General features: G+C 31.0%; 2 protein-coding genes across 8 annotated transcripts in view; both read left to right on the forward strand.

Moving 5' to 3' along the window:
- The window catches only part of LOC142317382 (methyl farnesoate epoxidase-like), an 87,392-nt gene that overhangs the window by 33,370 nt on the left and 28,618 nt on the right, over positions 1 to 25,404 (forward strand). The window lies entirely within an intron of this gene.
- On the forward strand, positions 268 to 21,425 carry LOC142317380 (uncharacterized). 7 transcript variants are annotated; one of them, XM_075353888.1, is made up of 4 exons: positions 268 to 347; positions 9,984 to 10,151; positions 12,874 to 12,996; positions 20,140 to 21,425. In XM_075353888.1, exons 1-4 carry the CDS (start codon positions 294 to 296, stop codon positions 21,406 to 21,408), a joined length of 1,614 nt encoding a protein of 537 aa, XP_075210003.1. In that variant the 5' UTR covers positions 268 to 293; the 3' UTR covers positions 21,409 to 21,425. The 7 variants fall into 7 exon arrangements, with proteins under 7 accessions (XP_075210003.1, XP_075210005.1, XP_075210004.1 ...); XM_075353890.1 differs by having other exon boundaries at positions 340 to 456; XM_075353889.1 differs by lacking the exon at positions 268 to 347 and adding an exon at positions 465 to 893.

Here is a 25,404-nt window from a genome sequence, read left to right on the forward strand (position 1 = left end):
ACTACTTGTAATAAAAAGTTATAAGAATCTTATAATACACATGACTGAATTTATGTTTTTTTGCCATTAATATACTCCTTATCAACATTATAATTCTCGATTCTCTTTCAGAATATCAAATAAATTTTTCACTGTACTTGCACAAACTGAAAAAATTATAATCTGTTGTATTTTATAATAATTTAAAATGTCGTAAAGCTAATTACATAAATTTTAACAAGTCTGAATTATTATATTATGTTGACTTGTTAGGTTGGCCCCATTAACGTTGGCTGGTGTGAGTGTTTACGTTAATGTGTAAAACTCTTACTAATATAAAGTTTATTTCTCCTGTATCAATTTTTATTGTACATATTTTTATTATTTATTTATTAAATAATAAACATTATCGTTTTAAGTATTTGCTTCCACTCAAACAGATAGATAAATTTTGGAGGGCTTCGTTAATTATATTTTGTTAGTAAATATAATTTTTAACACAATTTGGGTATAGCTGTTTAATTTACGAGAGGGTTTATTTTAATGACTAGCCATCTTATTGTTGTTTATTACAGTTCTTGTATTAGTATATATTAATTCCTGCTCCAGCTTCTCGGCATTTGTTAAGTGAAAGAAAAAAATACTTTATCAACTATTGAATTGTTTGTTATGCATACGCCCTTAAGTTAATGTTAATTTAATTAAAAACTATCGACGTTGGTTGTTCAAAACTGACTGTTTGAAAATATTCTTTACTATATAACATTTAATATTATACCAAAAATATGTTACATTAAATGAGGAAGGTGTTGAAATTAATAGGGCATGCTAGTACTATTACTCTGAATTATCCTAATTCATTTTCAATTCCTAAGGCTCTTGAAAGAATGATAACTGATTAGTAGTATAATAATGTAAGTAATCTAGTTTTTATTACTGATATCAAATTCTTCCCCTTTCCACTAGGTTACTGTTCATACAAGATACATATAGAGATCACATAAAATTTATGTGAAGTTAACTTTATAAAATATCTTAATCATTTACAAACATAAAATTGATGGTGATTTAAACTGTTAAATGCAACTATTTGAGAAAAGTATGCTTTTGATTTAATTAAATTGATTTTGGCTTATATCATCAAAATTTTGGTTTTTAATGATAAAAATCTTAGTTTTATTGTAACTAGAAAAATTACTACACTTTGCATTCTGCATAGACTGTAGCTAGTTGTAAGAGGCTTTTATTTTTGTTGGCTTGTTTACTGTTGTTAATTAAATCACAAAAAAGAACTTAAAAGTGGTGGCAGTGAGAATATTTAATAAAAAGACATGTGTAGTTCGTGTACAACAATGTTAGTTATTGTATTAACTGTAGGAGATGCTTCAGCGTTTAAAAACTACTGGAAATTTTAATGGCTGTAGGTTGGCCCATTAATAATAAAATACAAGATTATGAGAAGTTACTTAATCAGCTGACTAACTAGCAATAACACTGGTTTTTACAGATTGTGATTATTTTACATTTTTGATGAATCTGCTTAGAATTTCCCAAAGTTCAACGTGCTACGTTATTATTGTTTATGAGGCTTTAGTGAAGTCTGTCTTAAAAGAAGTGAATGTAAGAAAAAAAATTTTAAGTAATTATTTTTAAGAGAATTTAAAAATTTTCCTATATTCAATTAATTATTATAGTTTTACTTTATCTTAATTGTTGTGATTGTAACAAGAAAAATAATTTGTTACGTTGTAAGTTTTTCCTGATGTATTGGTGTCTAAATCAACATTAGAAATTTCAAGTTTATAGATTTGCTGTGAGATTATGATAATGATTATGGAGTTGATGAATCAGGTGAGGTTTCAAATCTATGTGGAAATACAGTTACACTATGTATTTTTATGTGCTCCATTTCTGCACATTGTAAGGCCACAGTAATTTTTGTTTTGCCACTCCCAATTTCATTGCACACTTCAGGTAATTTTCTGTGTTCACGTATTTACAAAATATTTGAAATTCATCCTGTGGTGATGTATCTGCAGTACTCACTCCTACTGCAGATATTTGTGTGACCATTATCTCAGATAATGGTCACTAATGACCATTTTTTTTTTTTTGTCTTCAGTCATTTGACTGGTTTGATGCAGCTCTCCAAGATTCCCTATCTAGTGCTAGTCGTTTCATTTCAGTATACCCTCTACATCCTACATCCCCAACAATTTGTTTTACATACTCCAAACGTGGCCTGCCTACACAATTTTTCCCTTCTACCTGTCCTTCCAATATTAAAGCGACTATTCCAGGATGCCTTAGTACGTGGCCTATAAGTCTGTCTCTTCTTTTAACTATATTTTTCCAAATGCTACTTTCTTCACCTATTTGCCGCAATACCTCTTCATTTGTCACTTTATCCACCCATCTGATTTTTAACATTCTCCTATAGCACCACATTTCAAAAGCTTCTAATCTTTTCTTCTCAGATACTCCGATTGTCCAAGTTTCACTTCCATATAAAGCGACACTCCAAACATACACTTTCAAAAATCTTTTCCTGACATTTAAATTCATTTTTGATGTAAACAAATTATATTTCTTACTGAAGGCTCGTTTAGCTTGTGCTATTCGGCATTTTATATCGCTCCTGCTTCGTCCATCTTTAGTAATTTTACTTCCCAAATAACAAAATTCTTCTACCTCCATAATCTTTTCTCCTCCTATTTTCACATTCAGCGGTCCATCTTTGTTAATGACCATTAGATAATTGATACTGATAATCATATCTGTATCCCAAACACTATTACAGTGCCTTTCTATGTAATAGAAAAGATCTAAAGGCATACAGTGGTGGTCTATGCACAATCAGTGAACTTGTCATCAGGCAAGATTGTTTTTAACCAAGATATGTATAATGTTCAACATGTATCCAAGAAAATTGAAGTAATTTCTGAAGTACATTAAGTAAAAATAATAATTTTGGAATTAAATTAAGGGTTAGTAAATTTTTCTTTTCCCTTTTATATATATGTATATATATTTAGATTTTAAGAGTTTAAATATTTATTTTTACTGTATTTTTTAAATGTTCATTTAATAACATTAGTAAAAAACATTACTAATGAATGTAGAAATGTTTGTTTAGTTAGCTTTCATTGTGTTGCCTGCAACATTAATAATATTTAATGACAAGTAATTAGATTATTCACTGGAAATAAATAAATAGATCTCTGTATGAGATGTAGCCATAAAAACATGCCCGTATTCAAGATTTGAAAATCCAGTAGCGTGAATTTATCAGAGATTCTAAAACTGAATAATGAAGAATAACTGAAGAATCTAAAACTGAATAAGTTTAAACAACTTATTCAGTTTTAGATTTTTCTTCCTTTTCTTATCATAGTTCCTGCCTAGAGGTGGAGTCTGCTGATATGTAATGCGCCTGTCATTTTGTTTGGTTTGCCATGTTCTCTGGCTGGACATTGACATCTAATCAGCCTTTTAGGTTGTCCTGACTCCAGATGGAATGTAGTTTTAGCCACTGATTGGTTGTCACTGCGCAAAGCATAGCCAAACTGTCGCATTCACGCTTCTCTCATTTTCTCGGGTATTGGTGCAACACCAGTTGCCTTTATTGTACATTCGGGTTTGTGATGCGGTCAAATCGTGTGGTCAAGTGACCACCACAGCATGTGCATTTCCATGGTGTGCCTTGTTCATGTATTTTTGTCATAGGTCAGCACTCAGCTCTATACAGCATTACCAGTCTTACTCTCACAAACTTTTAATTTCAAGAATTCTAGAATTCAAGGCACAAAGAATGCCGGTGACCGGGTGTCGCTTCATCCATGCTACGTTTACTCTCATCCACGTGACCTGCAATGCATGATTTGTGACCCCAGATACTTGAATTTGTTAAGCAGCTGTTCATTGATCATTATGGATCTGTTGGTTTATTTGTGTGTGTGCTGATTTTGAGAGATCAAGCAGTCCAAAATGCATGCAACTTCTATGACTTCGTCACGTAGCTGATGGCCATGCCATTTATTGTGCTCTTTGTCTGTAGTAGTAGAGTTTATAACCCTTGCATATGGCACATGCTTTGGCCCCAGTCTACTTTGTCCTGTATGCAGAGTTCAACATGCAATGTGAACTAGGGTGGTTGAGGTTGTTAGGTGCTGAAAAATTTATTTATTATTCAGTTTTTTGTTTGTTTTTAAAAAGTTTCTTAACAGGATTCATTAGTAAGGGATTGGATTTTGGTTTTGTATAGTTTTTTTAAGTGATTAGTATATATATATATTGATATATAATTTCTCAATTTTTGGTTGTGAAGGTACCCTTTATTAGGCCACTTGTATAAGTAATAGTTTGTTTGGACTTTTTGTGACTGGGACTGACATGGACGGTTTAATATTTAGATATATTAAAATTATAAATATTTAGTTGATTTAAATCGTTTAAATCATTATGTTTATTATAATATTTATTTTGGTATTTATTAAAAGTTATTGTTTATTGGCAACCATTTTGTTTATGTTGTTTCTTATTGGTTGTCATCTTTGTTTACTTGTTTTTTAAGGTGTTTCACCATTGCCTGTTGTTTATTTATAACATCAGTGTGCTTTTTGTGTTTAGGAGTTTTTTTGTTGTGTTTGTGATTTCGAAAATGTCTAAAACTAAGGGAAAATGGGTAAGTCCAAGAGGGCTAAACCTCACAAGGAGATTGAGGTTACTCTCGATACTCTTCATCCTCTGGGGATGAGAAGTAACAAGCAAGTGTTTCTAGTTCTTTATGGGCTGGAAAGAGTAAAAATTGTTAATGATTGGGTAGTTTTCTAAAGGTAATGGGAGGGCTGGAAGTTCAGTCCCATTAGTACAGGCGTTTGAATTCAATTTTTGAAAAACCCAAGAAGTACTAAGCTAATGTGCAGGGTAAGATTCTTTTTCAAGTCAGTCAACTCAAACCCATTGTTGAGGTTCCTGCTCAAGGATATGAAAAATTGTGGCTACTAAGCCTGAGGTGAGAGAGGTGCAGGAGAAAGTTTCCTCCCCTCCCTTGGTTCCACAGCAGGGATTGCCTCAGCATAAACAGTACGCAAAGGTGCTGAAAGACAGACGGAAGGCTAGTCTGTCCCGTAAGCAGCTAGAGGTTGTGTTCTTCAACCTAAGGGAGGGGGCAACTACTAAAACAACTAAGGAGATAGGCGAGTTTCAGGTCATCCTTCGACAAAAGAGGCAGGACCTGAGAATTGGTAATAATAGAGACAAAGAAGGAGTTAGTCATCATTGCTGACGACAAAGAAACTGTGAAGGTCATCTGTGACTCCTTTCAAATCAAAAAATCTGACTTGAAAGTCAACTCTAAAGGGGTGTTATAAAGTGACTGTCTGCAACGTAGATCGACGACTTTCTGAAGAAGAATTAATGGCTCTCATTATAAAATAAAATATTTTGATGGATGAGGCTGTATTCAAGTCTTGAGTGTTTATATTTTCAGCATAGAGATCCTGCTGATCATAATCTTGAGGTCTGGGATAAAATCCTACAATTATCTGGCACTGGTCGAATCCTTATTGGTGTGGATGTGAATGCTAAGTCACTTTTGTGGCATAACGATTTCACTGATGGCCATGAATTAATAGAGGGCTTTTTAGCTCAGTATGATCTACAGGTATATAACATACCTTGTGAGTTACCCATCTATGTAGGTATGGTAGATGAGCGTCAATTGTTTGGTGGAACAAACATCGATGTTACCATTGGTAAGTTTATCCCTGCCAATGTTTGTAATGTGAAGGTGTTGATGATTGTTCAAGTGATCAACGATTGATTGCCTATGAGATTGCTAATCCGGATTATAATTCTATGAGATTGTAGCATTCTGGTACAGCAGGATCGTTTCCTGCACAGGCATGCAGACTGGAAAAAATTTGTGGAGTTTCTTTCAGCCAGGCTTCGAGTTTTGGATCAGAGTCTTTATTGTGAGTGGTGGAGTTTGATTCTCTCCTGCGGCTGAGGTTGCCCAGCAGTTGTAGCATCCAGGCTTATGCTGTGGCGGTGGGCTCCTGCTGGTCAAAGGATGTTCACGGAGGGAGGTTGAACTCTAATCCACTCAAGCTGTAGCATCAACTCAAAGATGATGTTTAGCCCAGAAAAGACCATGATGATGCTTCTCAAAGGCTGTTTTGCAGTGAGTTGGCAAGTCCATGTTTCAATGGCAGGCCAGCATATAAAATATGTTCCGGTTCAAAAGTACCTCAGGATATTTCTTGATGAGAAACTGCCATTTAAGAAGCACCTTCAGTATGTCACAGAGAAGACCTGTAGTACCTTCTTTGGTATTCAATGTGCGGTTAATCCTGATTGGGGTCTTAATTCTAAGACCGTGAGCATACTGTATAAAGCATGTGCGAGGCTATTATGCTATATGCAGCGTTAGTTTGGGTGGACAGGCTAAAATATTAAAGCTCAGGTCATATTATTAAGGCAATATCGTTAATGGTAATTGGTGGTTACGGTACTACTTCCTGAGAGGCAATCTTGGTGATTGCAGGTGTGAAACTGATAGACTTGATTGCGTCTGAGAAGCAGCAGCGATACCTTGCTAAGAAGTCCAGTGAGTTGACTTCAGATGCAGTTTGAGAAATTGAACAACATTATAATTCCTTATGGCAGGCCAGATGGGATGAGACAGAGGGTGGGTGTTTACGTATGATCTCTTTCCAAATGTTGTTGGTTTGCAGAACGCCTCTTTGGTACACCGTAATAAATATATAACATAATTTCTTTTCAGCCGTTTGATGACACTTACCATGTTCTTTATGAATGCTCAAAGTATGAGTTAATGCACACGGAGACCACCTGTCTGCTTGTTCTTATCAGGTCGACATTGGATCTTTGTGTAAACTGGAGGAGCCAGGCTGAATGGGCAATAATGGAGAGTTTTATAGTGTACTTATTAAATGCTGCTGATTGCTGTGGGGATCTAGAGCCCTGCTTGAATTTCTCTAGTATTATGTTTTTGTTACTGTTTTGTCTTATAATTTTGTGTTTTCCTTTGTTTTGTTTCAATGTTATTGTTCCATGTAATATTTTTGTTTCGTGTTGTATGTATAACTCACTCTTACTTTCTATGGATAGGTAGTTCAGTTCCTTTGTTTAATTAAGTCCTTTCAGTCTTACGTAAGACTCGGTAAGATGTGTTTTGTTTTGAGCTCATTAAATAGTAGTACACCAAAGGGAATATCACTCATTGCATTTACATTGATGGCATCGTGGCCGAGGCAGACTGAAATATGTCAAAAGCTGAGGTTTTGTAGATGACCTCTGCTAAAGTCCATAAGGGCTAAGAACAGAGGGGGCGGCAGAGAGGGTGTCTTTCCCTATTGTGGGGAGGGGGTCAGAATGTCTTTTATACAAGCGCCTTTGTCAACACACCATTGTTTTAAGACGTCTGCAAGTTCACAGCTGCAACCAATTAGCATACCAGTATTGATACTGGCTAGGCAAATTCAGGGGACTTGTTTATTTAGCCTGGCCTGCCCTTGTTCAGGTACCTCTTGCCCACTGTTTGCATCGTTCAGGCGAAGATGGTGTAAGTCACGTACAGGGTACATCCTAGCACGCCACATGAAATTTTAAGGCAGTCTGCATTGAGAACAACGTTCAACATCCAGCTTGTCCCGCTACATGATGTTAAGGGCAGTTATGAGCTACTGTTAGCAAAAAGAGGCCACCACCAGCCATGAGACTTTGTTCTAGGGGCGGCTCACACTCACCCCCATCATGATCTTTTATCAGCTTTGTGGTATTTTATAGTGGCACAAATGCCACCAAGTACCCCATCATGTCTGAAGATCACCGATCCTTATTTGGGTCACCCCTTATTCACAGATAACCATCATACTGATCCACAGCCTAGGGTTGCATCCTCTTGTCCACAGGTAGGCTCCCAATCCATAGGGAAGGAAATTTTAGATTGTATGCTTAAAATATTCTTAAAAGAAAGATTTTTTTAAATTATTTAATTTAAAAAAAAGACGATCTTGACAAATCCGAACAAAACAGTCAATTACATATTCTATTAAAAATAAAAATATCATTTATTTATCTTATATTTTTAACAATCTTTGTATAGATTAAAAGAATAATAGTAACAACTGAAAAAGTATTATTTATATTTAATCCCCATTCAAACAAATTTATTTCTTTTAAAAGATTAAGCCTACATAATTTTATTCAAAAGATTATTGATTTTCTTTATTCCTTTATCTTATTAATTTTTAAAATGTAATAAAATCTGAAATAAATAAATCAATAAGAAGAGAAAACTATCAAGATCTTAACTGTTATTACTAATATGGCAACTTAAATTTGTTTTCATCTTAAACCTTGAAAGATTACTTTCAAGAAATTTACAATGAAAAAAGTCACACACTACATTATTAGGAAAAAAGCGCTTAAAAATTGCCAAAGTTAATGTTATTTATAAGAAAGTGTTTTCAAAATAGATCAATGTTTACTTATCTGATATTTCACAGATTCCTAAAATACAAGAAGAATGAAAAAATTTGTATAAAATATTTTTGATTCAAATTTGAAATTAAAAACTAACGTGATTAAATATCAAAGCGAAATAAATAATAATTTTGTATATTATAAATTATTGTTTTTTTTTTATACTTATAGAGAAAACGTAGGAAAAAAACAGTTAAAAAAGTATCTATTTATTTTTAAATAAAATATTCTTGTTTTGTATTAAAAAAAAAAATGTTAAAGAAATGTAAAAACATGATAATATTACAAAAGTAATTCGTAGCAAAATTTTGAAATTGTTTATTTTTTTTTAATTTCATGCAGTTGAGATGTTTTAGTTAGTTTGTATCATTAAGACTAAACATTTGATTTTATGGGAAAAGGAGATTTGAATTACACCTAACGTCATTTGACTTGAGTAATCTATTATAATTGATCTTTTAAGTGTAACTCCACCCATTAGCAGTTTATTCTTACTTCACACACTTTAATTTCCAAGTAGTTGTCAAAAAAATCAGTTCATGAAGGACACAGTTTATATTGTTAGTAGGAACCAGTTATTTATTCCCCTTGATGTAACATACAAAAATAGTCTACATGTGTGTAGGTTAATTTACAGCTTACAGTTAAATTAAAATCAGCTGACAATAGAATTATATCATTTATATATGTCAAACAAACAGTTCGTCATTTAAGAGCCTAATCATAAATGAAAGAATTTTTCAAATTTTAAGTTTAACAATAGCAAATATTACACTAACCTAGAAATATTATAAATTTTTTATTTAGACTAAATATTAAGAAAAGCATTTTATAAATGCAAACATAACCACATTTTTATGAATGAGCAGATAATTTGAATATGATAACTCTTTTAAATTGCAACACCTCTTTAATAGCTTAATAATAATTAATATTTAATTCATTGATCATATAGTAAACTTATAATTGAGCATGATAGAACCTGTTCTAACAAGTAATGAAGCTAATGCATTACCTGATATATTATTTTATAACAAATAATGAATCCGTGGATTCAAAGATTTTATGTATTGGTAAGATTATATTTAGCATGCCATTTTGTAGTATGCACAGGTGATTTGTATTGATGATTATTAATTGCAATACTCTAGACAACATATTTAAAAATTATATCTTTAGTTGCACATTTTATACAAATTCAATTGGCTATTACATAATACAATTTACAAAACACTAAGAGTGTAACAAATTTATCTTATCTTTCATGTAAAGTTAGAACATTAACAGAAATTTCTCTTGTATAGTATTATAGAAGGACAAGTTAGACTACTGCCTCAAATCATTTAACCTGTTATCATATTATTGGTTGAACTATGTTCATAAATGCTGAGGTGGACAATTTAACACAGGCTGGGGTCTTAAAAATTACTTTTAATAGTAGTAAATTTTTCATTATTTTCAAAATATTTTTTTAATTTTGTTAACCATTACAGAAAATGAGTGCAACAGATGATGTCTTAATTGCAGATGAGACACTTCCATGCAAGTATCTGAAAGTAGAAATTGCTGATAAAGAAGAAGAGTTTGATATTGGAGAAAATGAAATAGATTGTTTATCATCAAACAACATTAAAATGGAAGATGATGTTTTATTTGAGAATGTAAGTAAAATATTATAACATGATCTATTTTAAAAAAAGTTTTTGTAACAAGGGGTGGGGGATACTCCCACAATTCTCTCTGTAGAGGTTTATAATAGAAAAGACCAAAATGATAAATGTTTTTTTGGTCAAATGGGTAAAAAATACAGTATTCTAATCATAATATTTTTTTCTATAACCAATTATTTTGTAATATAAATATAAAAACTTTTATTGAAAAATCATTAATAATGTAAAAAAATAATAATGTAAAAATACTTTTTCCAATAGAAAAGGACAACGGATTTTAAAAATAAACATTTAATTTTATTGTGAGTATACACTACAGTGGCTTCGTTTGTTTATATTAGATTTAATTGCAAAATTTCTGTACAATTATTTATTCAATATATATATAAAATATAATTAATTACAATTAATATAAAAATACACAGAATTTTAGTTTTTCTCAAAAACCCTTTATTTATTCATCAATATGGATTTTGTTTTCTTCAAAGTACTCCCTTTCAGATATAATATATTTGTACAAGCGCTTTTTACAATTTTCGAAGCAAATCTGGAATGCAATTTTCAGTACAACGTTTAAGCTCCTCAGCTATTTTGTCTTTATCTCTTCAGTGTTGGTAAAACTTCATCCTATCATGGTTCTTTTCAGCTTGATGAATAGGGTGAAGTCACAGGGAGCCATGTCAAGTGAATATAGAGGTTGAGGCATCACAACAGTATTGTTTTTGGCCAAAAGTTCATGAACGAGCAGTGAAGTATGTGGACTGGTGCATTATCGTGGTGCAGTTACCATGAATTGTTTCACCACAAATCTGGGTGTTTTCTTCGGATTCCTTCATTCAAACAGCGTACAACTTCACTTAGCCGTTGAATTCAAAGAACACAGTAATCAGAACCTTCACATTCGATCTAACTTGACAAGCTTTTTTCAGTCTTGGCTCTTCAGGAAGCTTCCATTAGAACAATTGGGCGTAAGTTTTGACATCATGCCCATACGCATACATGTTTCATCACCAGTTATGACCCTTTTGGGCAGTTCTGGATTGTCTTTCACTTCATTCCTAAGCAATGTTCATTCACCATTACTTTTGTTCAAAATTCAATAATTTTGGAACAAATTTTGCAGCCACATGTTTCATGCCCAAAACATCCGAAAAAATTTCTTTGAATGAGCCAAATGATATGCCAACGTCATCTGCAACCTCCTGATAATGATTTGGCTATTGTCCATAATAATTTTTTTTTACTTTTTCAACATTATCATCGGTTGTTGATGTGCTGGGATGTACAGAGTGCTCGTCATCTTCATCTTCATGGCCCTCTTGGAAACATTTTTACTACTCATAAACGTTTGTTTTATTCATAGAAGAATCGCCAAAAGTAACATTCAACATTTCCAGTGCACTGCTGCACTTTATTCCATTCTTAAATCAAAATTTAATGCAAATTCTTTGTTCCATTTTTTCCATGAGTTAAAAATAGCTAACATATAACACCTTTTTACCTTTGGCACCGACATATCACCTTTGTTTTGTAACATGTCAACACATGTAATGTTATCAACAGCCAATAATAAACTAAAAATCCAATATGGCTACCAATGTAAACACACAGTAGGGATAAGTGTACCAACACAACAACAAAAAAATTATACAGAAATAAAAAAAATTCTGCATATTTTAACTTTGTACATTATAATTTGTATATATATATATATATATATATATATATATATATATTACACACACACACACACACAGTTAGAAGCATTACAAAATTAAAATGATATCTGTAATATGCAGTTCTGCTAGAGAACTAACTGTCAAGTGTATGAATGGTTCTCACTTTCAAAAAAAGTGAAATGTCAACTGATTCTAATTTCATTCTGAATATTCTTCAACTTGCCAAAAGGATGAAAATGTCAAAAAAATTCATGCAATTGTGCTTCTTTTCCAAGATCATTACTGGTGATTCATCATGATTTTATGGTTAAAAACCAAACAGCAGTGAAGACAGTGGAAGGCTGCAGTGTCACCTTGCCCAAAAGCTCATCAAGTGAAGTCAAACTTCAAGGCAGCAGTCATTTGTTTCTTTCAATGTGAGAGGGGTGGTGCATTTGGAATTCATTTTACCAGGTTGGACTTTTAGCCGGGGTTTCTATTTGGAGATTCTGAGAAGATTGCCCAACAATTTGTGGCAAAAATGTCCAGTTTGTGGCAGGTGGGTGGTGACTGGTCTTTTCACCGTGACAATAATCTGCTCACACAGCTCTCTCATTACACTAATTTTTAATTTTAAAAAAAACACATGATTCCCTTGCCCCTCCTTTAGTCACCTGATTTAGCTCTATGTGATTTTATTTTTTCTTTCAAATGAATAGGGACTTGAAAGAAAAGTGTCTTGCTGATTTCTAACACATTGCTAGAAATTAAATTAAAAATATATACCTGGCTTAAATAAAATGCTGTAAAAGATAAAAAGTAATACTTTAAATTATTGAGATTTCTACTTTTAAAGTAAGTAGCTAATAGAAAACAACATTCAACTACTTATAAACTTTGTTTGGTTTTTTTAAACTATTAATGAATGGCTATTTTATATATGCACATTTAAAGATTTGTAGATGTGTATACGTTTATAAAAATATTGTATCTTGTTTATTTACTTGAACTAAATCAAATTATTTTTGTTTTACCATATTTATTCACTTTTACAGGAAATTGATGATAACTCACAGTCATCTTTTCTTACGGAAGAAGACCCGCTGCGTATAGAAATTGGTGATATTAAGTCAGATCCTGACTGTAATGGAAAATTGTCAGTTAAACATGAAGAATTGGTAAGATATTTTTAGTTGTTTTATCATTTTGAATACATACTGGAAATTGTACTACTTGGTTTTTAGTTTATAAGATTTTTAGTTTTATACTGGATTCTCATGTGATTGTTTATGAAAAAACAAGCTTAAATGCTACTGAACTCCAAAAACTTTTTTTTTTTAGTGTTATTAATTCATTTTATTGAAGTAACTTTTTATAATACTATTAAATAATTATTTTACTCTTAGTAATTTTGAAAGATGGTTAAATTAATATTATGGTAAACCTTCTTTTCTCTGTATACTTTGTGTTTATGTGTTCTTGTCAGTAGTTTTTGAATGAATTTACTCTTTCCCAATAAAGCCTCATTAAAAAAAAATATTATACTGTCAAAGCACTATATAACAAAATTGAGAATCCCATTAAATAGAGGTAGTGCAATTTAAGATTTTTGTTACCCTCTGATCCGTAGGTTGTATAATTGACAATATACGACTTTTGGAGGATGTGCCATACAATTATCAGTAAAAAGTATAATTTTTTTTTTGTCTGGTAATCTCTTTGTTCAGCTTTTTTACCCAGTCTGTAAAAATGTTCATAGTCATCCACACCTTTTTGTTAAATATGTAGCCTACCTATAGAGATTTAACTCCTCAAAAACAATGCAGAGTTTTACTTTTGCTCATTACCAATATTTAAGTTTTTCAGTCCCTAGCATTGATGCAGCCAATAACACCGTAATTTTTAGCGTACTCTGTTTACCAAAAAAAAGCATGGATAATTTTTAAAAGTTAATGTTTTGTTGGGTAAACAAAATAGATCCGTTTCGTCTATGATGAAAATGTCTTTTTGCAGATATTCTTCTAAAATCGGTTTCTACACAGTATGCTTCCAAGTTTCACAGTCACTTATGGTGGCACTTGTACTTTCTCCAGAAATTATTACTGTATGACTAATACAATGACTTTCTTAAATTTCTCTAACCACCCATTGGTGCCTGGAAATCTTTTTATCTTAATGCAGCTCCAAATTTCAGGGCTTTTACTTTAATTAATGTCCCAGATAATGAAAGCTTTATTTTGCACATCACTGTCATCAATTTTAAAATGGCTTTGTTGATATCACCATATGTGCTACTTTTTAATTTTCTCTATATTTTCTTTATTCTTGTCTAGTTCTTGTAGTACAGTATCACGACCCATTTATTGAAATTGTTAACAATGAACTTAGTGGGATTCCAAATTTTTGCACAATATTTTTTTTTTAACACCTTTGTCAACTTCATGTATAACAGTAATTTTTTCTGAAACACTAAGGCACTTCCGTTTTGACATTGCGTATGGCACTCTTAAGAAACAGTGCAGTACAGTACTGTATAACATGAGTAATGTAATCCAAAGATAGAAACCAATTGAATTAATCCCAGGAAAAGTTATTGTTGAACTGTATGTATGCACTGAACAATGGAGGGTGTGTGTGTTAAATGTTTTCTAGGAATTCTATTTATTATGTCAACGTTCTGTAAGTAAATGAATAAAAGTTTGCACAGTAATTTTAGTGCTCTGTGTTAGTTAATGGATTCCAGGAAATTCCGCTACTTAATGTAAAGGCAGACAATAACACGTGTTAAAATCATTTATTCAAATTTTATTGTTAATGGGTTAAGAATCTTGGAAATTTTTCCATTATCAGTTCTAAAAATAACCTGTAATTTTTTAATGTTGTCAAAAATACTTGGTTTTTATATACAGGTGCAATTTACCTTATTAGTGTTAAAAAAACATTCATAAAAATTACTATATATTATGTTACTACGCAGTATGTCTCAGTTTCATTATATAGAGGTATAAATACGTTAAATAGAGGTAAATTTTTACATTGATTTATTAAAATATCATGGTGCAATAAAAAAATTTTATAAAATTGAGGTTTGACTATTAGTATTATTATTACTTCTAATTGTAATTTAAAAAAAAAAAAAATAATAAAGAAAAATGTAAAACAAAAATTATGCCATTCTAACATATATTATTTATAGCAATATCTATTTCTAGTTGATCTGCAGCAGAAATTTCAAAAAGCTGTAACACGTGCAGAATTTTTGTTATAAGTAATATTGAACTTATTCCTAATAATTAATATTACTAATTGATTAAGAAACACTTTTTTATCATGAAATATTTTATTCGACTAAATAAGCATATGTTAGGCTATATAAAATGAAGATTACAAATAATGTTAACATACCCTAAACACTGTCATATTAATTTAAATATATATTTTCTCATTTTTGCATTTATGTGGAGTCCAGTCTTTTTTTATAGAAACCAGCATGAGTCATCAATTATTGCTGGATCCCAGCACCATTGGTATCTGGTCTCCATAGTTCTATGTCCTTATGAAACCTCTCTTATTGTTCATCTCTAATTATGCCAAGATTTTCCATTAAGAAATTGATTTGGAAAATGTATTTTTAGCAACATTCAACATCCCACAATTTGGTGACTTGAGAAGCTTTGTAGTTCGTTTTTTTAATTTTCCTTTAAAAGCAGATTTTACAAGGTAAGTCAGTCTTAAATATATAAGGCAGATCACTCAGGCCCATTAAATATACCTAGTTCGGCATCGCTTAACTGTAAAAAAAATTATCTAAAGCCTTCACTTTCTTTATTCACAGCCTTAAAAATAATTTTCATCAATTTTAGCTTTATTTGAACTAGAAGAAGAAGAATTTTGGGTTGAACAGGAGGGGCATCTTGATCAGTTTAAAAAAATCTGTTTTTTTTAAAGAACACTGCGATTTTGCTTTACTATTTTATAAACATAAAATACCACAATATTTTCTAAACCATGTTGAAGGCCCATTTGTATAGTTATGACTGTCTAATCGCCTAAACTGCTTATATTAAATTGCATTCCATAGAATGACCATTCTATCATCAAAACCTAGTAAGTGACTTCTTGTTTTTATTGTGGATTAAAACTCCTTGTAGGCTATACTTAGTTGAATCAATTAAAACATGCTATTCTGTAAGTTTTTGGTCTTCATGGTTCAGTCATTAATTCATCAGTATCAAAACATACACAAAAAGAACCCTCCATTTCATAAAACACTAAAAGCAGCACTTGTTTTGTAGAAATTTTCAGCCTTCTGTTTTGATAAGCTGAAGTCGCACACCAAATTGTTTAATTAAATTCATTTTGATGGATAAGATGTCTTCACTGTATATCTGAGAAGTGGTATCTAAGTGGGATAACAAGTGTTCTCAGAAAGATATGCATTTTTGTCAGTTGATATCATCACAGTCACTATGTTCTAAGAGTAGGTGGCACATTCAGTTATTTAATCTTATGTTTTTTTTTTTAAATCCTTTTGTGTTACATCAAAATAATTGAAAGGCTCACGTGGCACTAAGGACAGCTAATGACATAGAGTTTCTGTTGTCTCATTCACTGAGCTAAAGGCACGTTACAGCTTACACAACAAATCTGTGAAGCCCAATTTTTATTTTTATTCTATTATTACAAATAAAAAATAATTTTTCTTATTTTTTTTGTTGTTATTGATCTAACTTTAATATTAAACTTCCACATATATAACAAAATTTATCTGGTGAATTTTTACATGATCTGCTATGAAAACTTGACATTTTGGGAGTAAAAAGCACACAACTGCACTAAATGAATGCCATTTCTCTACTGAGAATAAATACAGACCAAGACACCGTTACATTGCCCCCACCACTATACTGCACTTGTCAACTGCAACATAGTGAAAACTCTAAATTATGGTAAAGAGTGGTAATTAATGATAGGGTAATACAGAAATGTAATCTGCTGGACTTTATTAATTGTTAATATTTAAATTACAAAGTGAAAAATAAAAATGATAATTTGTTCTTTGCTGACAAGTGTTTTCATTGAAATTAGTGGCTTGTGGCATGATGCAGGAAAATTTGTAAAGTTTTATGTGGCTTCTCTTTATCAGTGAGTAAAAGTCTAAGTGTGGGTCAGTTTCTTTTGAATGATGTTAGACATTATATAAAAGAATCTTGTTACCAGAATTGCTACAGAAAAACTCACAACATTGCTAAGAATGAGGTCTCTTCAGAAAATAACCAAACTTTAATTTTTTAATCTTTATTATTAATTTTTACAGATTATTGGTCCTTGTCCCCTTCAGAGTACTCTCCTCCCCTACTCACACTTTTCCCAGTGATGTTTCCACTTTGCGAATCAGTCTTGGATAGCTTCATTTGAAATGGCCTTTAAGATGTGTAACAAATTTGCCTTTAATTTTGGAAATAAGAAAAAATTGCAAGAAGTCAGGTCTGGTGAGTAGGGAGGCTGAGGGAGGACAGTCATCTGATCTTTGGTACAAAACTGACAAATTGACAATGTTGAGTATGCAACTGCATTCTCGTGGCGAAGGAACCATGAGTTGTCTCACCACAAATCCGGTCTCTTTTTGCAGATTTTTTCACGTAACCATTGTAAAACACCTTGATAGTATGCATGGTTCATTGTTTCACCTTGAGGCAAGAATTCAAAATGCACAATTCCATTAAAATCAGAAAGCACTTTGACATCGGATCAAGACTGACGTGCTTTCTTGGGGCGTGGAGATCCTTTGCCACTCCATTGTGATGATCGAACTTTTGTCTCGATGTAGCCGTAAACCCAGCTTTCGTTTCTTCTTATGACCCTTTGCATGAATGTTTCATCATCATCGTGTTGTTCAAGAATTACCAACAAACATCCACTCGATGTTCTTTCCGCTGTTTGGTTATCAAATGAGAAACAAACTTTGCTGCAACTTGATGCACGTTCAATTTTTCAGTCAAAATATCTTGGCGTGATCCAGTTGAGTTGCTAACCTCTTCTGCAAGTTCTCTGACAGTCAGTGATTTGCATGCACCAGGTTGTTGATTTTCTGATCGTGGGAGTAATCAGTTGAAGTCAAAGGCCTTCCTGATCGAGGATCTCTTCAATTGACTGACGACCACTTCTAAATTGTGAAAACCATTGTATCATTGTGTATGACCCAGAGCATCATCTCCATAAGCTTGTTACAAAAGTTGAAATGTTTCTGTTAAAGTTTTCCCCAGTTTCACGTAAAATTTTATGTTGTATCCTTGCTTCTGAAAATCAGTTACACAAGCAGGACACAATGCTGCCAACCACACTTCAATAAATATCTGTTGGTGCATAATTAAAAATGTTCAGTTACTTTACCTCATATACAGCAGTTTTGTAAAAAATTAATCTTCTAAATGATTATTTCTTCAATTTTGTTTATCTCTGTTTAGAAATCTGTGTTGATATGAGAAACATACTCTAACACTGTCCTAACTGATTGATGCAAATCTCAGTTGCAAAAATTACCATACACATTATAAAAAAGGAGATTATCGGACATTTGGGAAATAGCCGCTTTATATTCATATAAATGAAGTCACTTAATTGAAATTTTGTACCATAAGGATTTGGATGATTGTTCGAAACAGCTTCAACATTCTCTTAACTGACTGATAGTCTCCATGTTGATTTCGTTTAGGTTAAGGAAATGTGTTTAAGGATGATGAGCCTGGCATACCAAGTTAATTATCCTGTTACTACCAGGTGATTGCAAACCTATCTATATTTTATCCTGTATGTGTGTACCTCCAAAAATTGTTTTGCATATTTTTTCTAGTAATTTTGTTATTTAATGAGGGAAAGACTTCATGAACAATCTTCATAATTCATTTAATATAATGAACAGTTATTTAATCATTACCTGAAAATGATAGATTTATATATAAAACTATTTGGACAAAAAGGAAAGTCCATGATATTGCTAACAACTAAGTTATTTATTGCTTTAGTATTGAGTAGAAATAAGCTCCCAGCATATGGAATAGAAAATACCATTCACTATCTTTGAAACAAAAAAATTAATATACAAATTCTTTGTAATTTAATCACACCATGACTGAATTATTTCCAAATAAATCATTTTAAATAAGTGATTTCTTGTTTACTTTTTCTATATCCTGATAAATTTAGAAGTTAAACTGTAAAAACAGTTTTTCTAGAATTTTGCTTCAAGTGTTTTTTCGTAGTAATAAAGTTAATTTCAAATATTAATATACAAAATATTTCACTGAGGGAAGATCAAAAAATACAAAAAGAGTGTGATAAAAGATAACTTATTTTTTATCACAAGTAATGTATAAGCAATTGTTGGCAAAACAAAAAAAAAAAAATGTGCAGAATTTTTTAATCTTTAAAAAGGTATAACTTTTTTTTTGGTAGATCAGTAGTTTTTGAGATAGTTTGCAAAAAAAAAAAGATTTTACCTGATTTCCCATTACTACAGATATCTTATTAATTCTGGAATCTTAATGAGTAAAATGAAAAATCTCACCAAAAAAGTTGTCAGTGGCCCCTAATTATTTCCTTTTTCAATATACTATTTTACTTTACTATTAATTTAATTTTTTTAAAAGATAATTTTTCTTAGAGACTGATTATTGCTAATTTTACAATTACATGTGTACAAAACAATCCTTCGTAGTTCAAACATGCCAAACCAGAATTTTTTTTCATTTTCCCTTGGTCTCAATTTTACAAAGGTGTTACTATAATAAATTAATACATATTGTTCCTGAAGAGTAAACCTTGTGTAATAAATAATTAAATTTAAAATTGCAGGTAGTATTGAAAGATATTCATGTACGAAAAAATGTAATGTGGTCTGTTTGTTCTGAAATATGTATAATCGGTCATGAGTAATCAGATATAAACAAATTTAGCTCATCAAACTGCTGGTTTGCTTCTTTCCTTAGCCACCTATTAAATACCCAAAGGAAGTCTTTCAAAATGATAGGGCATTTGAAAGACAATTACACGGGTAACATTTGCATGTTAGAACAAGTTGTTATGCTGTACTTTTACATTTATAAGCCAGCAAATGCATGTAGCCACTAGATTGAGAAGATGTAGATAAAAATAGAATAAGTTTTAAGACTGATTGACAAGTAGCATAGTTTTTTGATAGAACTATCTTCTGCATTAGTAATAATCTGATATCAAATTTTATAATTCGATCTACTTCCTTGTTGTTGAGGCTTTAAATTGTAATAAAATTAAAATCAATTACTTTGTATTTTCTGTTGCAGGATCTTGGTGTAGAGACAGTGTGTGATGTTGATACAGTCGATGAAAATGTAGACCATTTTCTAATGAAGTGTCTTACATTTAGTAATGATATAATGTTAAATGAAAGTTATTGTGAGAATATTGCAAGTGAAAATGAGTTTGCTCAACAGAACCAAAGTTATACAAAATTTAAATGTGAACTTTGTAAAAAAATCTATAAACATGAACGTAGTTTGAAGACTCATTATATAAATGCACATTCTAATACATTTTTTTCATGTTCTTATTGTAAAAAGTCTTTTAAAAGTAAACAGTATTTAATCAAACATCTAAATATTCATACCAATGAGAAATTATATGATTGCAGTTATTGTCCAAAGACATTTAATCGGAAAGATGCCTTAACGATACATCTTAATATTCACACCAGTGAGAAGAAATTTGTGTGCAGTGTTTGTCTTAAATCATTCAATAATAAAGGTTCTTTATTACGACATATCAGACTTCATACAGACCAGAATGAGATATTTTCTTGTAATTTTTGTCATTACACATTTAATCGAAAGGTTGCTTTAATATCACATCTTAAAACTCACACTGATGAGAAGAATTTGGTATGTAATGTTTGTTTAGAACCTTTTGATGACAAACATAGTTTAATAAAACATTTAAACAGTCATTATGATCAGGAAACAAGTTTGCTTAATTCTTATCAAAATTCTTTTCCTGGAGAAAGTGAGTTAACACGTATTCCTAAAGATATTATTAGTGCCGATGAAAAAAAATACACATGTGGTTTTTGTCGTAAGTCATTTGGTCACAGAGATAGTTTAATTCTACATATTAAAACTCATTCCAGTGATAAAAGACATGTTTGCCATTTTTGTCAAAAATCTTGTATTCAAAGAAGTTCCTTGATAGCACATCTTAACAGTCATACATTAGAAACAAAGATTGTGTGTAGATTTTGTCAAAAATCTTTTAACCGTAACTTCAGTTTAGTAAGACATCTTAGTATTCACACTAAAGAAAAAAACTATGTTTGTAATTTTTGTCAAAAAACATTTATTTCTAGTGGTGATTTAGTGAGACACGTTAATATTCACACAAATGAGAAATCATTTAAGTGTAATTATTGTGGAAAATCATTTCGTGATAAACGTAACTTAAATAGGCATATAAATTTGCATACTAAGGAGAAAACATTTTCATGTAATTATTGTAACAAGGTATATTATATGAGTGAGAGTTTGTTAGACCATGTAAAAAGTAAGCATAAAAATATATAATAGCCTGTATGAGTTAATTTTTTTTTTCTAATCAGACCAATACAGCTGGAATCTAATCAAGAAAAAAACTTCATCTTATATCAACTAAAAATCAGACATTCCCTGAACACGGTTCCCACACTGTTATTATGGATATCTAGCATTTACCAGTCTCCAATCCGAAGGATCCAATGTTTCCCACGAGTCACTGGCAGATAGCAACCCAAGGGTGCCCCTGCTGCCCACCCATGAAGACATACACAGGACCAGATGCCCAACATCTGAAGCATCACTCCTCCTCAACTCTTAACATGACTCTACAGACCACCCACTGATCCAACCTGTTACAACATTGATACAATTATTAGTAAGTTGTAACACAGATACTGTTACAACTGATACAACCTTGTTTTTTCCTAACTGTCTCACTTAATACATTGCATACCAACGTGACGAATCCGATACATTCGTCTGTTTATATTAGGGGTCACTGTATCGATCCCAAACATCAGACAGATGTTTTTTCTATCGTCTGTCAAAAGAGCAGCATTTCTCGGATATTTTCATTTTACTAGTGGTTATTTGTCATAGTTTATAGAGTGTTTATTATCCTGATTTCTAAATCAGACTTCATTTTGTCCATGTCATTCTTGAACGTTTTTCACAATCTCTTCCCATTTTTCCTCAATGATATTTATGAGTGTAGTGTTGTACAGTGTAATTTTAACCATTCCTGAGATATGTGGTTAATTGAAACCCAACCATCAAAGAACACCAGTATTCACGATCTAATATTCAAATATGTATAAAAGTAACTGGCTTTACTAGGATTTAAACACTGGAACTCTCGATTTCCAGATCAGCTGATTTGGGAAGACATGTTCACCACTAGACCAACCCATGGATTAAGCTGCACCTATCCTTTCCTTTCTTTTTCCTGTTTAGCCTCTGGTAATTACAAAATTAATTACAACAAAATTATTTTCTTATTTCTGTACAAATGAAAATTCGCCCATAAATAAAAATTTTGATGTATTCGCGTACATTATTCTGAACTGTAAAACCCAGTTTCAAATAATAATATTAACAAAAACCGGGTTACGTGATAATAACGATTCTGATTGTAATTTAAATGGATACTAAATAATAATAAGCCGGGTAATTTAAATAAAATAATAAAGTATATTTTATAAAGACGAGTAGAAAATAAATAGATTAGATTAAACTATGAAATTCTTGGAACTAATTCGACAGTCATAAACGCGATGATACAGGAAAATGTTGACATCGCTTGAAACACACTTTATCGTTTTCCTTCAGCTTCTATTGATATTTTATTAAATTTTCTCAACGAGTGCTTACAAAATTTTGAAAGATGTAATAATACTCTCCTGATTGGCAGCTGAACATTAAATTTGCGATAGGATTCAAATATCGCGAATTTATATTCCTGTACAATGTCCTCACAAGCTTCAAATCATACATTAATAAACCTATCAGAATTTGAAATGATTGAATGGTTTCGGAGGCTAAACAGAAAAAGAGAGATCTTTGATCTGGAAGTAATATAGAATATCTTGCATTGTCTTATGTAGACCTTAGGTACACTTAGGTAGACTTAGGTACACCGGGAACAAAATTTTAAAAAAACTTTGTTATTTTCAAATTTTAATGATGGTATTCTGGAAAATGACTGAAAAATGTCAACAGAAAAACTTTAAAAATTAAAAACAAGTACCATAATACATTTGATTTTTTTTAAAATCATCTATTAATTGAATAAAAAATAATTATTGTTGTCTCCATATTAATAGGAAAAAAGTTTACTTTCCTTTAAAATTCCTGCAACAGTTAATTCATAACTTTATGAGAAAACAGCAATACTCCAACAATGACAGCATCAGGGTCAACTTAAAAAAAAACAAGTGTGTCAAAATCAAGGTATCTTCAAAATAATGACCTTAAAACTTAAAAGATCGGGATTTTCATTGGTACAAAACCTGTCACTACATTTATTTTGTCAACAAAAAATTTGTTTAATTCTATTCTTTATATGAATCATTACAAGGTGGACAAGACTTCTCTCATCTACATGTGTGAATTTTGATTATTATCTCCAGACTAGCCCAACATAAATTCTTTGAAAATGATGATGGATTAATAATATGATATTAATTGTTAAATATGATTTTATAAATGGCATTAAATTTTGGGAAAAGTTAAAAAAAGAGGGAATGGTTGTTTTCATCACTTTGAATCTTTGAATAGTGGTCACAGAAAATTGATCTTTAGTATGATGAAAATACTTCAGTTATTTAGAATTCCAAAAAGTGTAAGTCAATCAGAATTAGTGGTAGGAGAATAATTCAATATTATTCCTTAACAGTTTTCACCTTATCTTAAAACCAGTTCATTAAAACGTTGAAATTTGTCACAAATAATTGTCTAAATTTATACATATATCCTCCAATTTTGGCCTTATTTTTTGACCACATTGGACAGGGGGCATGAAATTACCAATTTTCCCCTGAAAGGATATCTAGGAGGTGTTGGCCAAATTAAGGGACTGATTTAGGACATAAAAAACTTCATGTAGATAAATGCCCATTCTTGATTTATTTTACATCTGTTCACCTCAATTTGTAATTTTCTAATAGCTCAGTAAATATTAGTTTTATCGAATGCTTTATTTAGATAAATTGCGTTTCCTTTTCTTTTGAACAAAATGACATCTAATTTACTCAAACAGATTGAGAAACAGCAGATATGACTGAAATTGTTTAAGAAGTGGAATGCAAAAAGTATGAGTGAAAACAGCCACAAAATTATCAGACTGCATAATTTACAGTCTGAATTTTTACAAATGAGTACTTGATTTCACAATTATTAGTTTCTTCTAATATAATTAAACTGATTTTATATTATTACTGCATGAAAATAACTACAAAGGATACCTATGAATGATCATAATCATTCATTATAATCAATCTATATGCTTCCTTAATTTTATTTTATATTTTTACTTTTATTATTATGACTTTGGCATATTCTTTTATAAGTATTACAATGAAAAATAACATATGAAAAAAATGTCAGACTCTTGTCATAAATTTATGGGTAATAAGTAAAAAAATAAAGATAAGAAAAGAAAGAAGATGAAAAATACAAAAAATTTAAAGAATAACAAAACTTACTTTCTCTCATAAACTTTTCCTTGTAAATTTAATTCAGTGAATCCAAACAGTGTATAAAATGCAAACTGAACAAGAGGTCAGGTACCATCCATATGCTTGATAACTATCAATCTCTATTGTAAACAACAGTTCCTGCAATAAATAAAACAACTTCACAATTTTTAACTCTATTTTTTTATCACAAACTGCAAACTGCACAAGGGTTGCACATGGGAATGTAATATTTATAGATAATGAATAATGACAAACCTTAGTAAGATTTGAATCCAGAACATCTTTAATTCAAGAAAATAGGATGAACAGGATCCACAAACTTCTAAGGAAGTCAAACTTTCTAAGGAAATAGGAGCCTGAAACTAGATTTCAAAAAAATATGTCTGTATGTTAAATAAACAATATCAATGTAACATTTTGACATGAAACAGTTAGTAGTTAAGTATAAAAAAAAACTTAAGTAATGAGGTTATTTTCCAGGTTTAAGAACAAATTCTGTAGCAAAAATTTAATCTAAGGAATAACTGCTGCTATTTAATTTCAAGGCATTGCGGTACTGAATCACATTAAATTTCTGAAATATTAAACTGTTTTCCTACTGCAGATGAGTGTATGTACAGTTTACTAATTTTATCTATTAGATAGATCTAGAAAACATTTAAAAATGTTATGCTGATGCCACTGTAGTATTACCTGACATTCATTATATTTTTTACGAAGTTTACAATAAAATAAGCCAATTAATTATTTCACAGAAGTGTAAGAAAAAAATGAATAAAGGAAATAAAAGTTAACTTTACTGAAATCCTTAACTACAAGTTTGGGTAAT

Source organism: Lycorma delicatula, chromosome 1, assembly GCF_047948215.1.
Source record: "Lycorma delicatula isolate Av1 chromosome 1, ASM4794821v1, whole genome shotgun sequence".
Taxonomy (NCBI): Eukaryota; Metazoa; Arthropoda; class Insecta; order Hemiptera; family Fulgoridae; genus Lycorma; species Lycorma delicatula.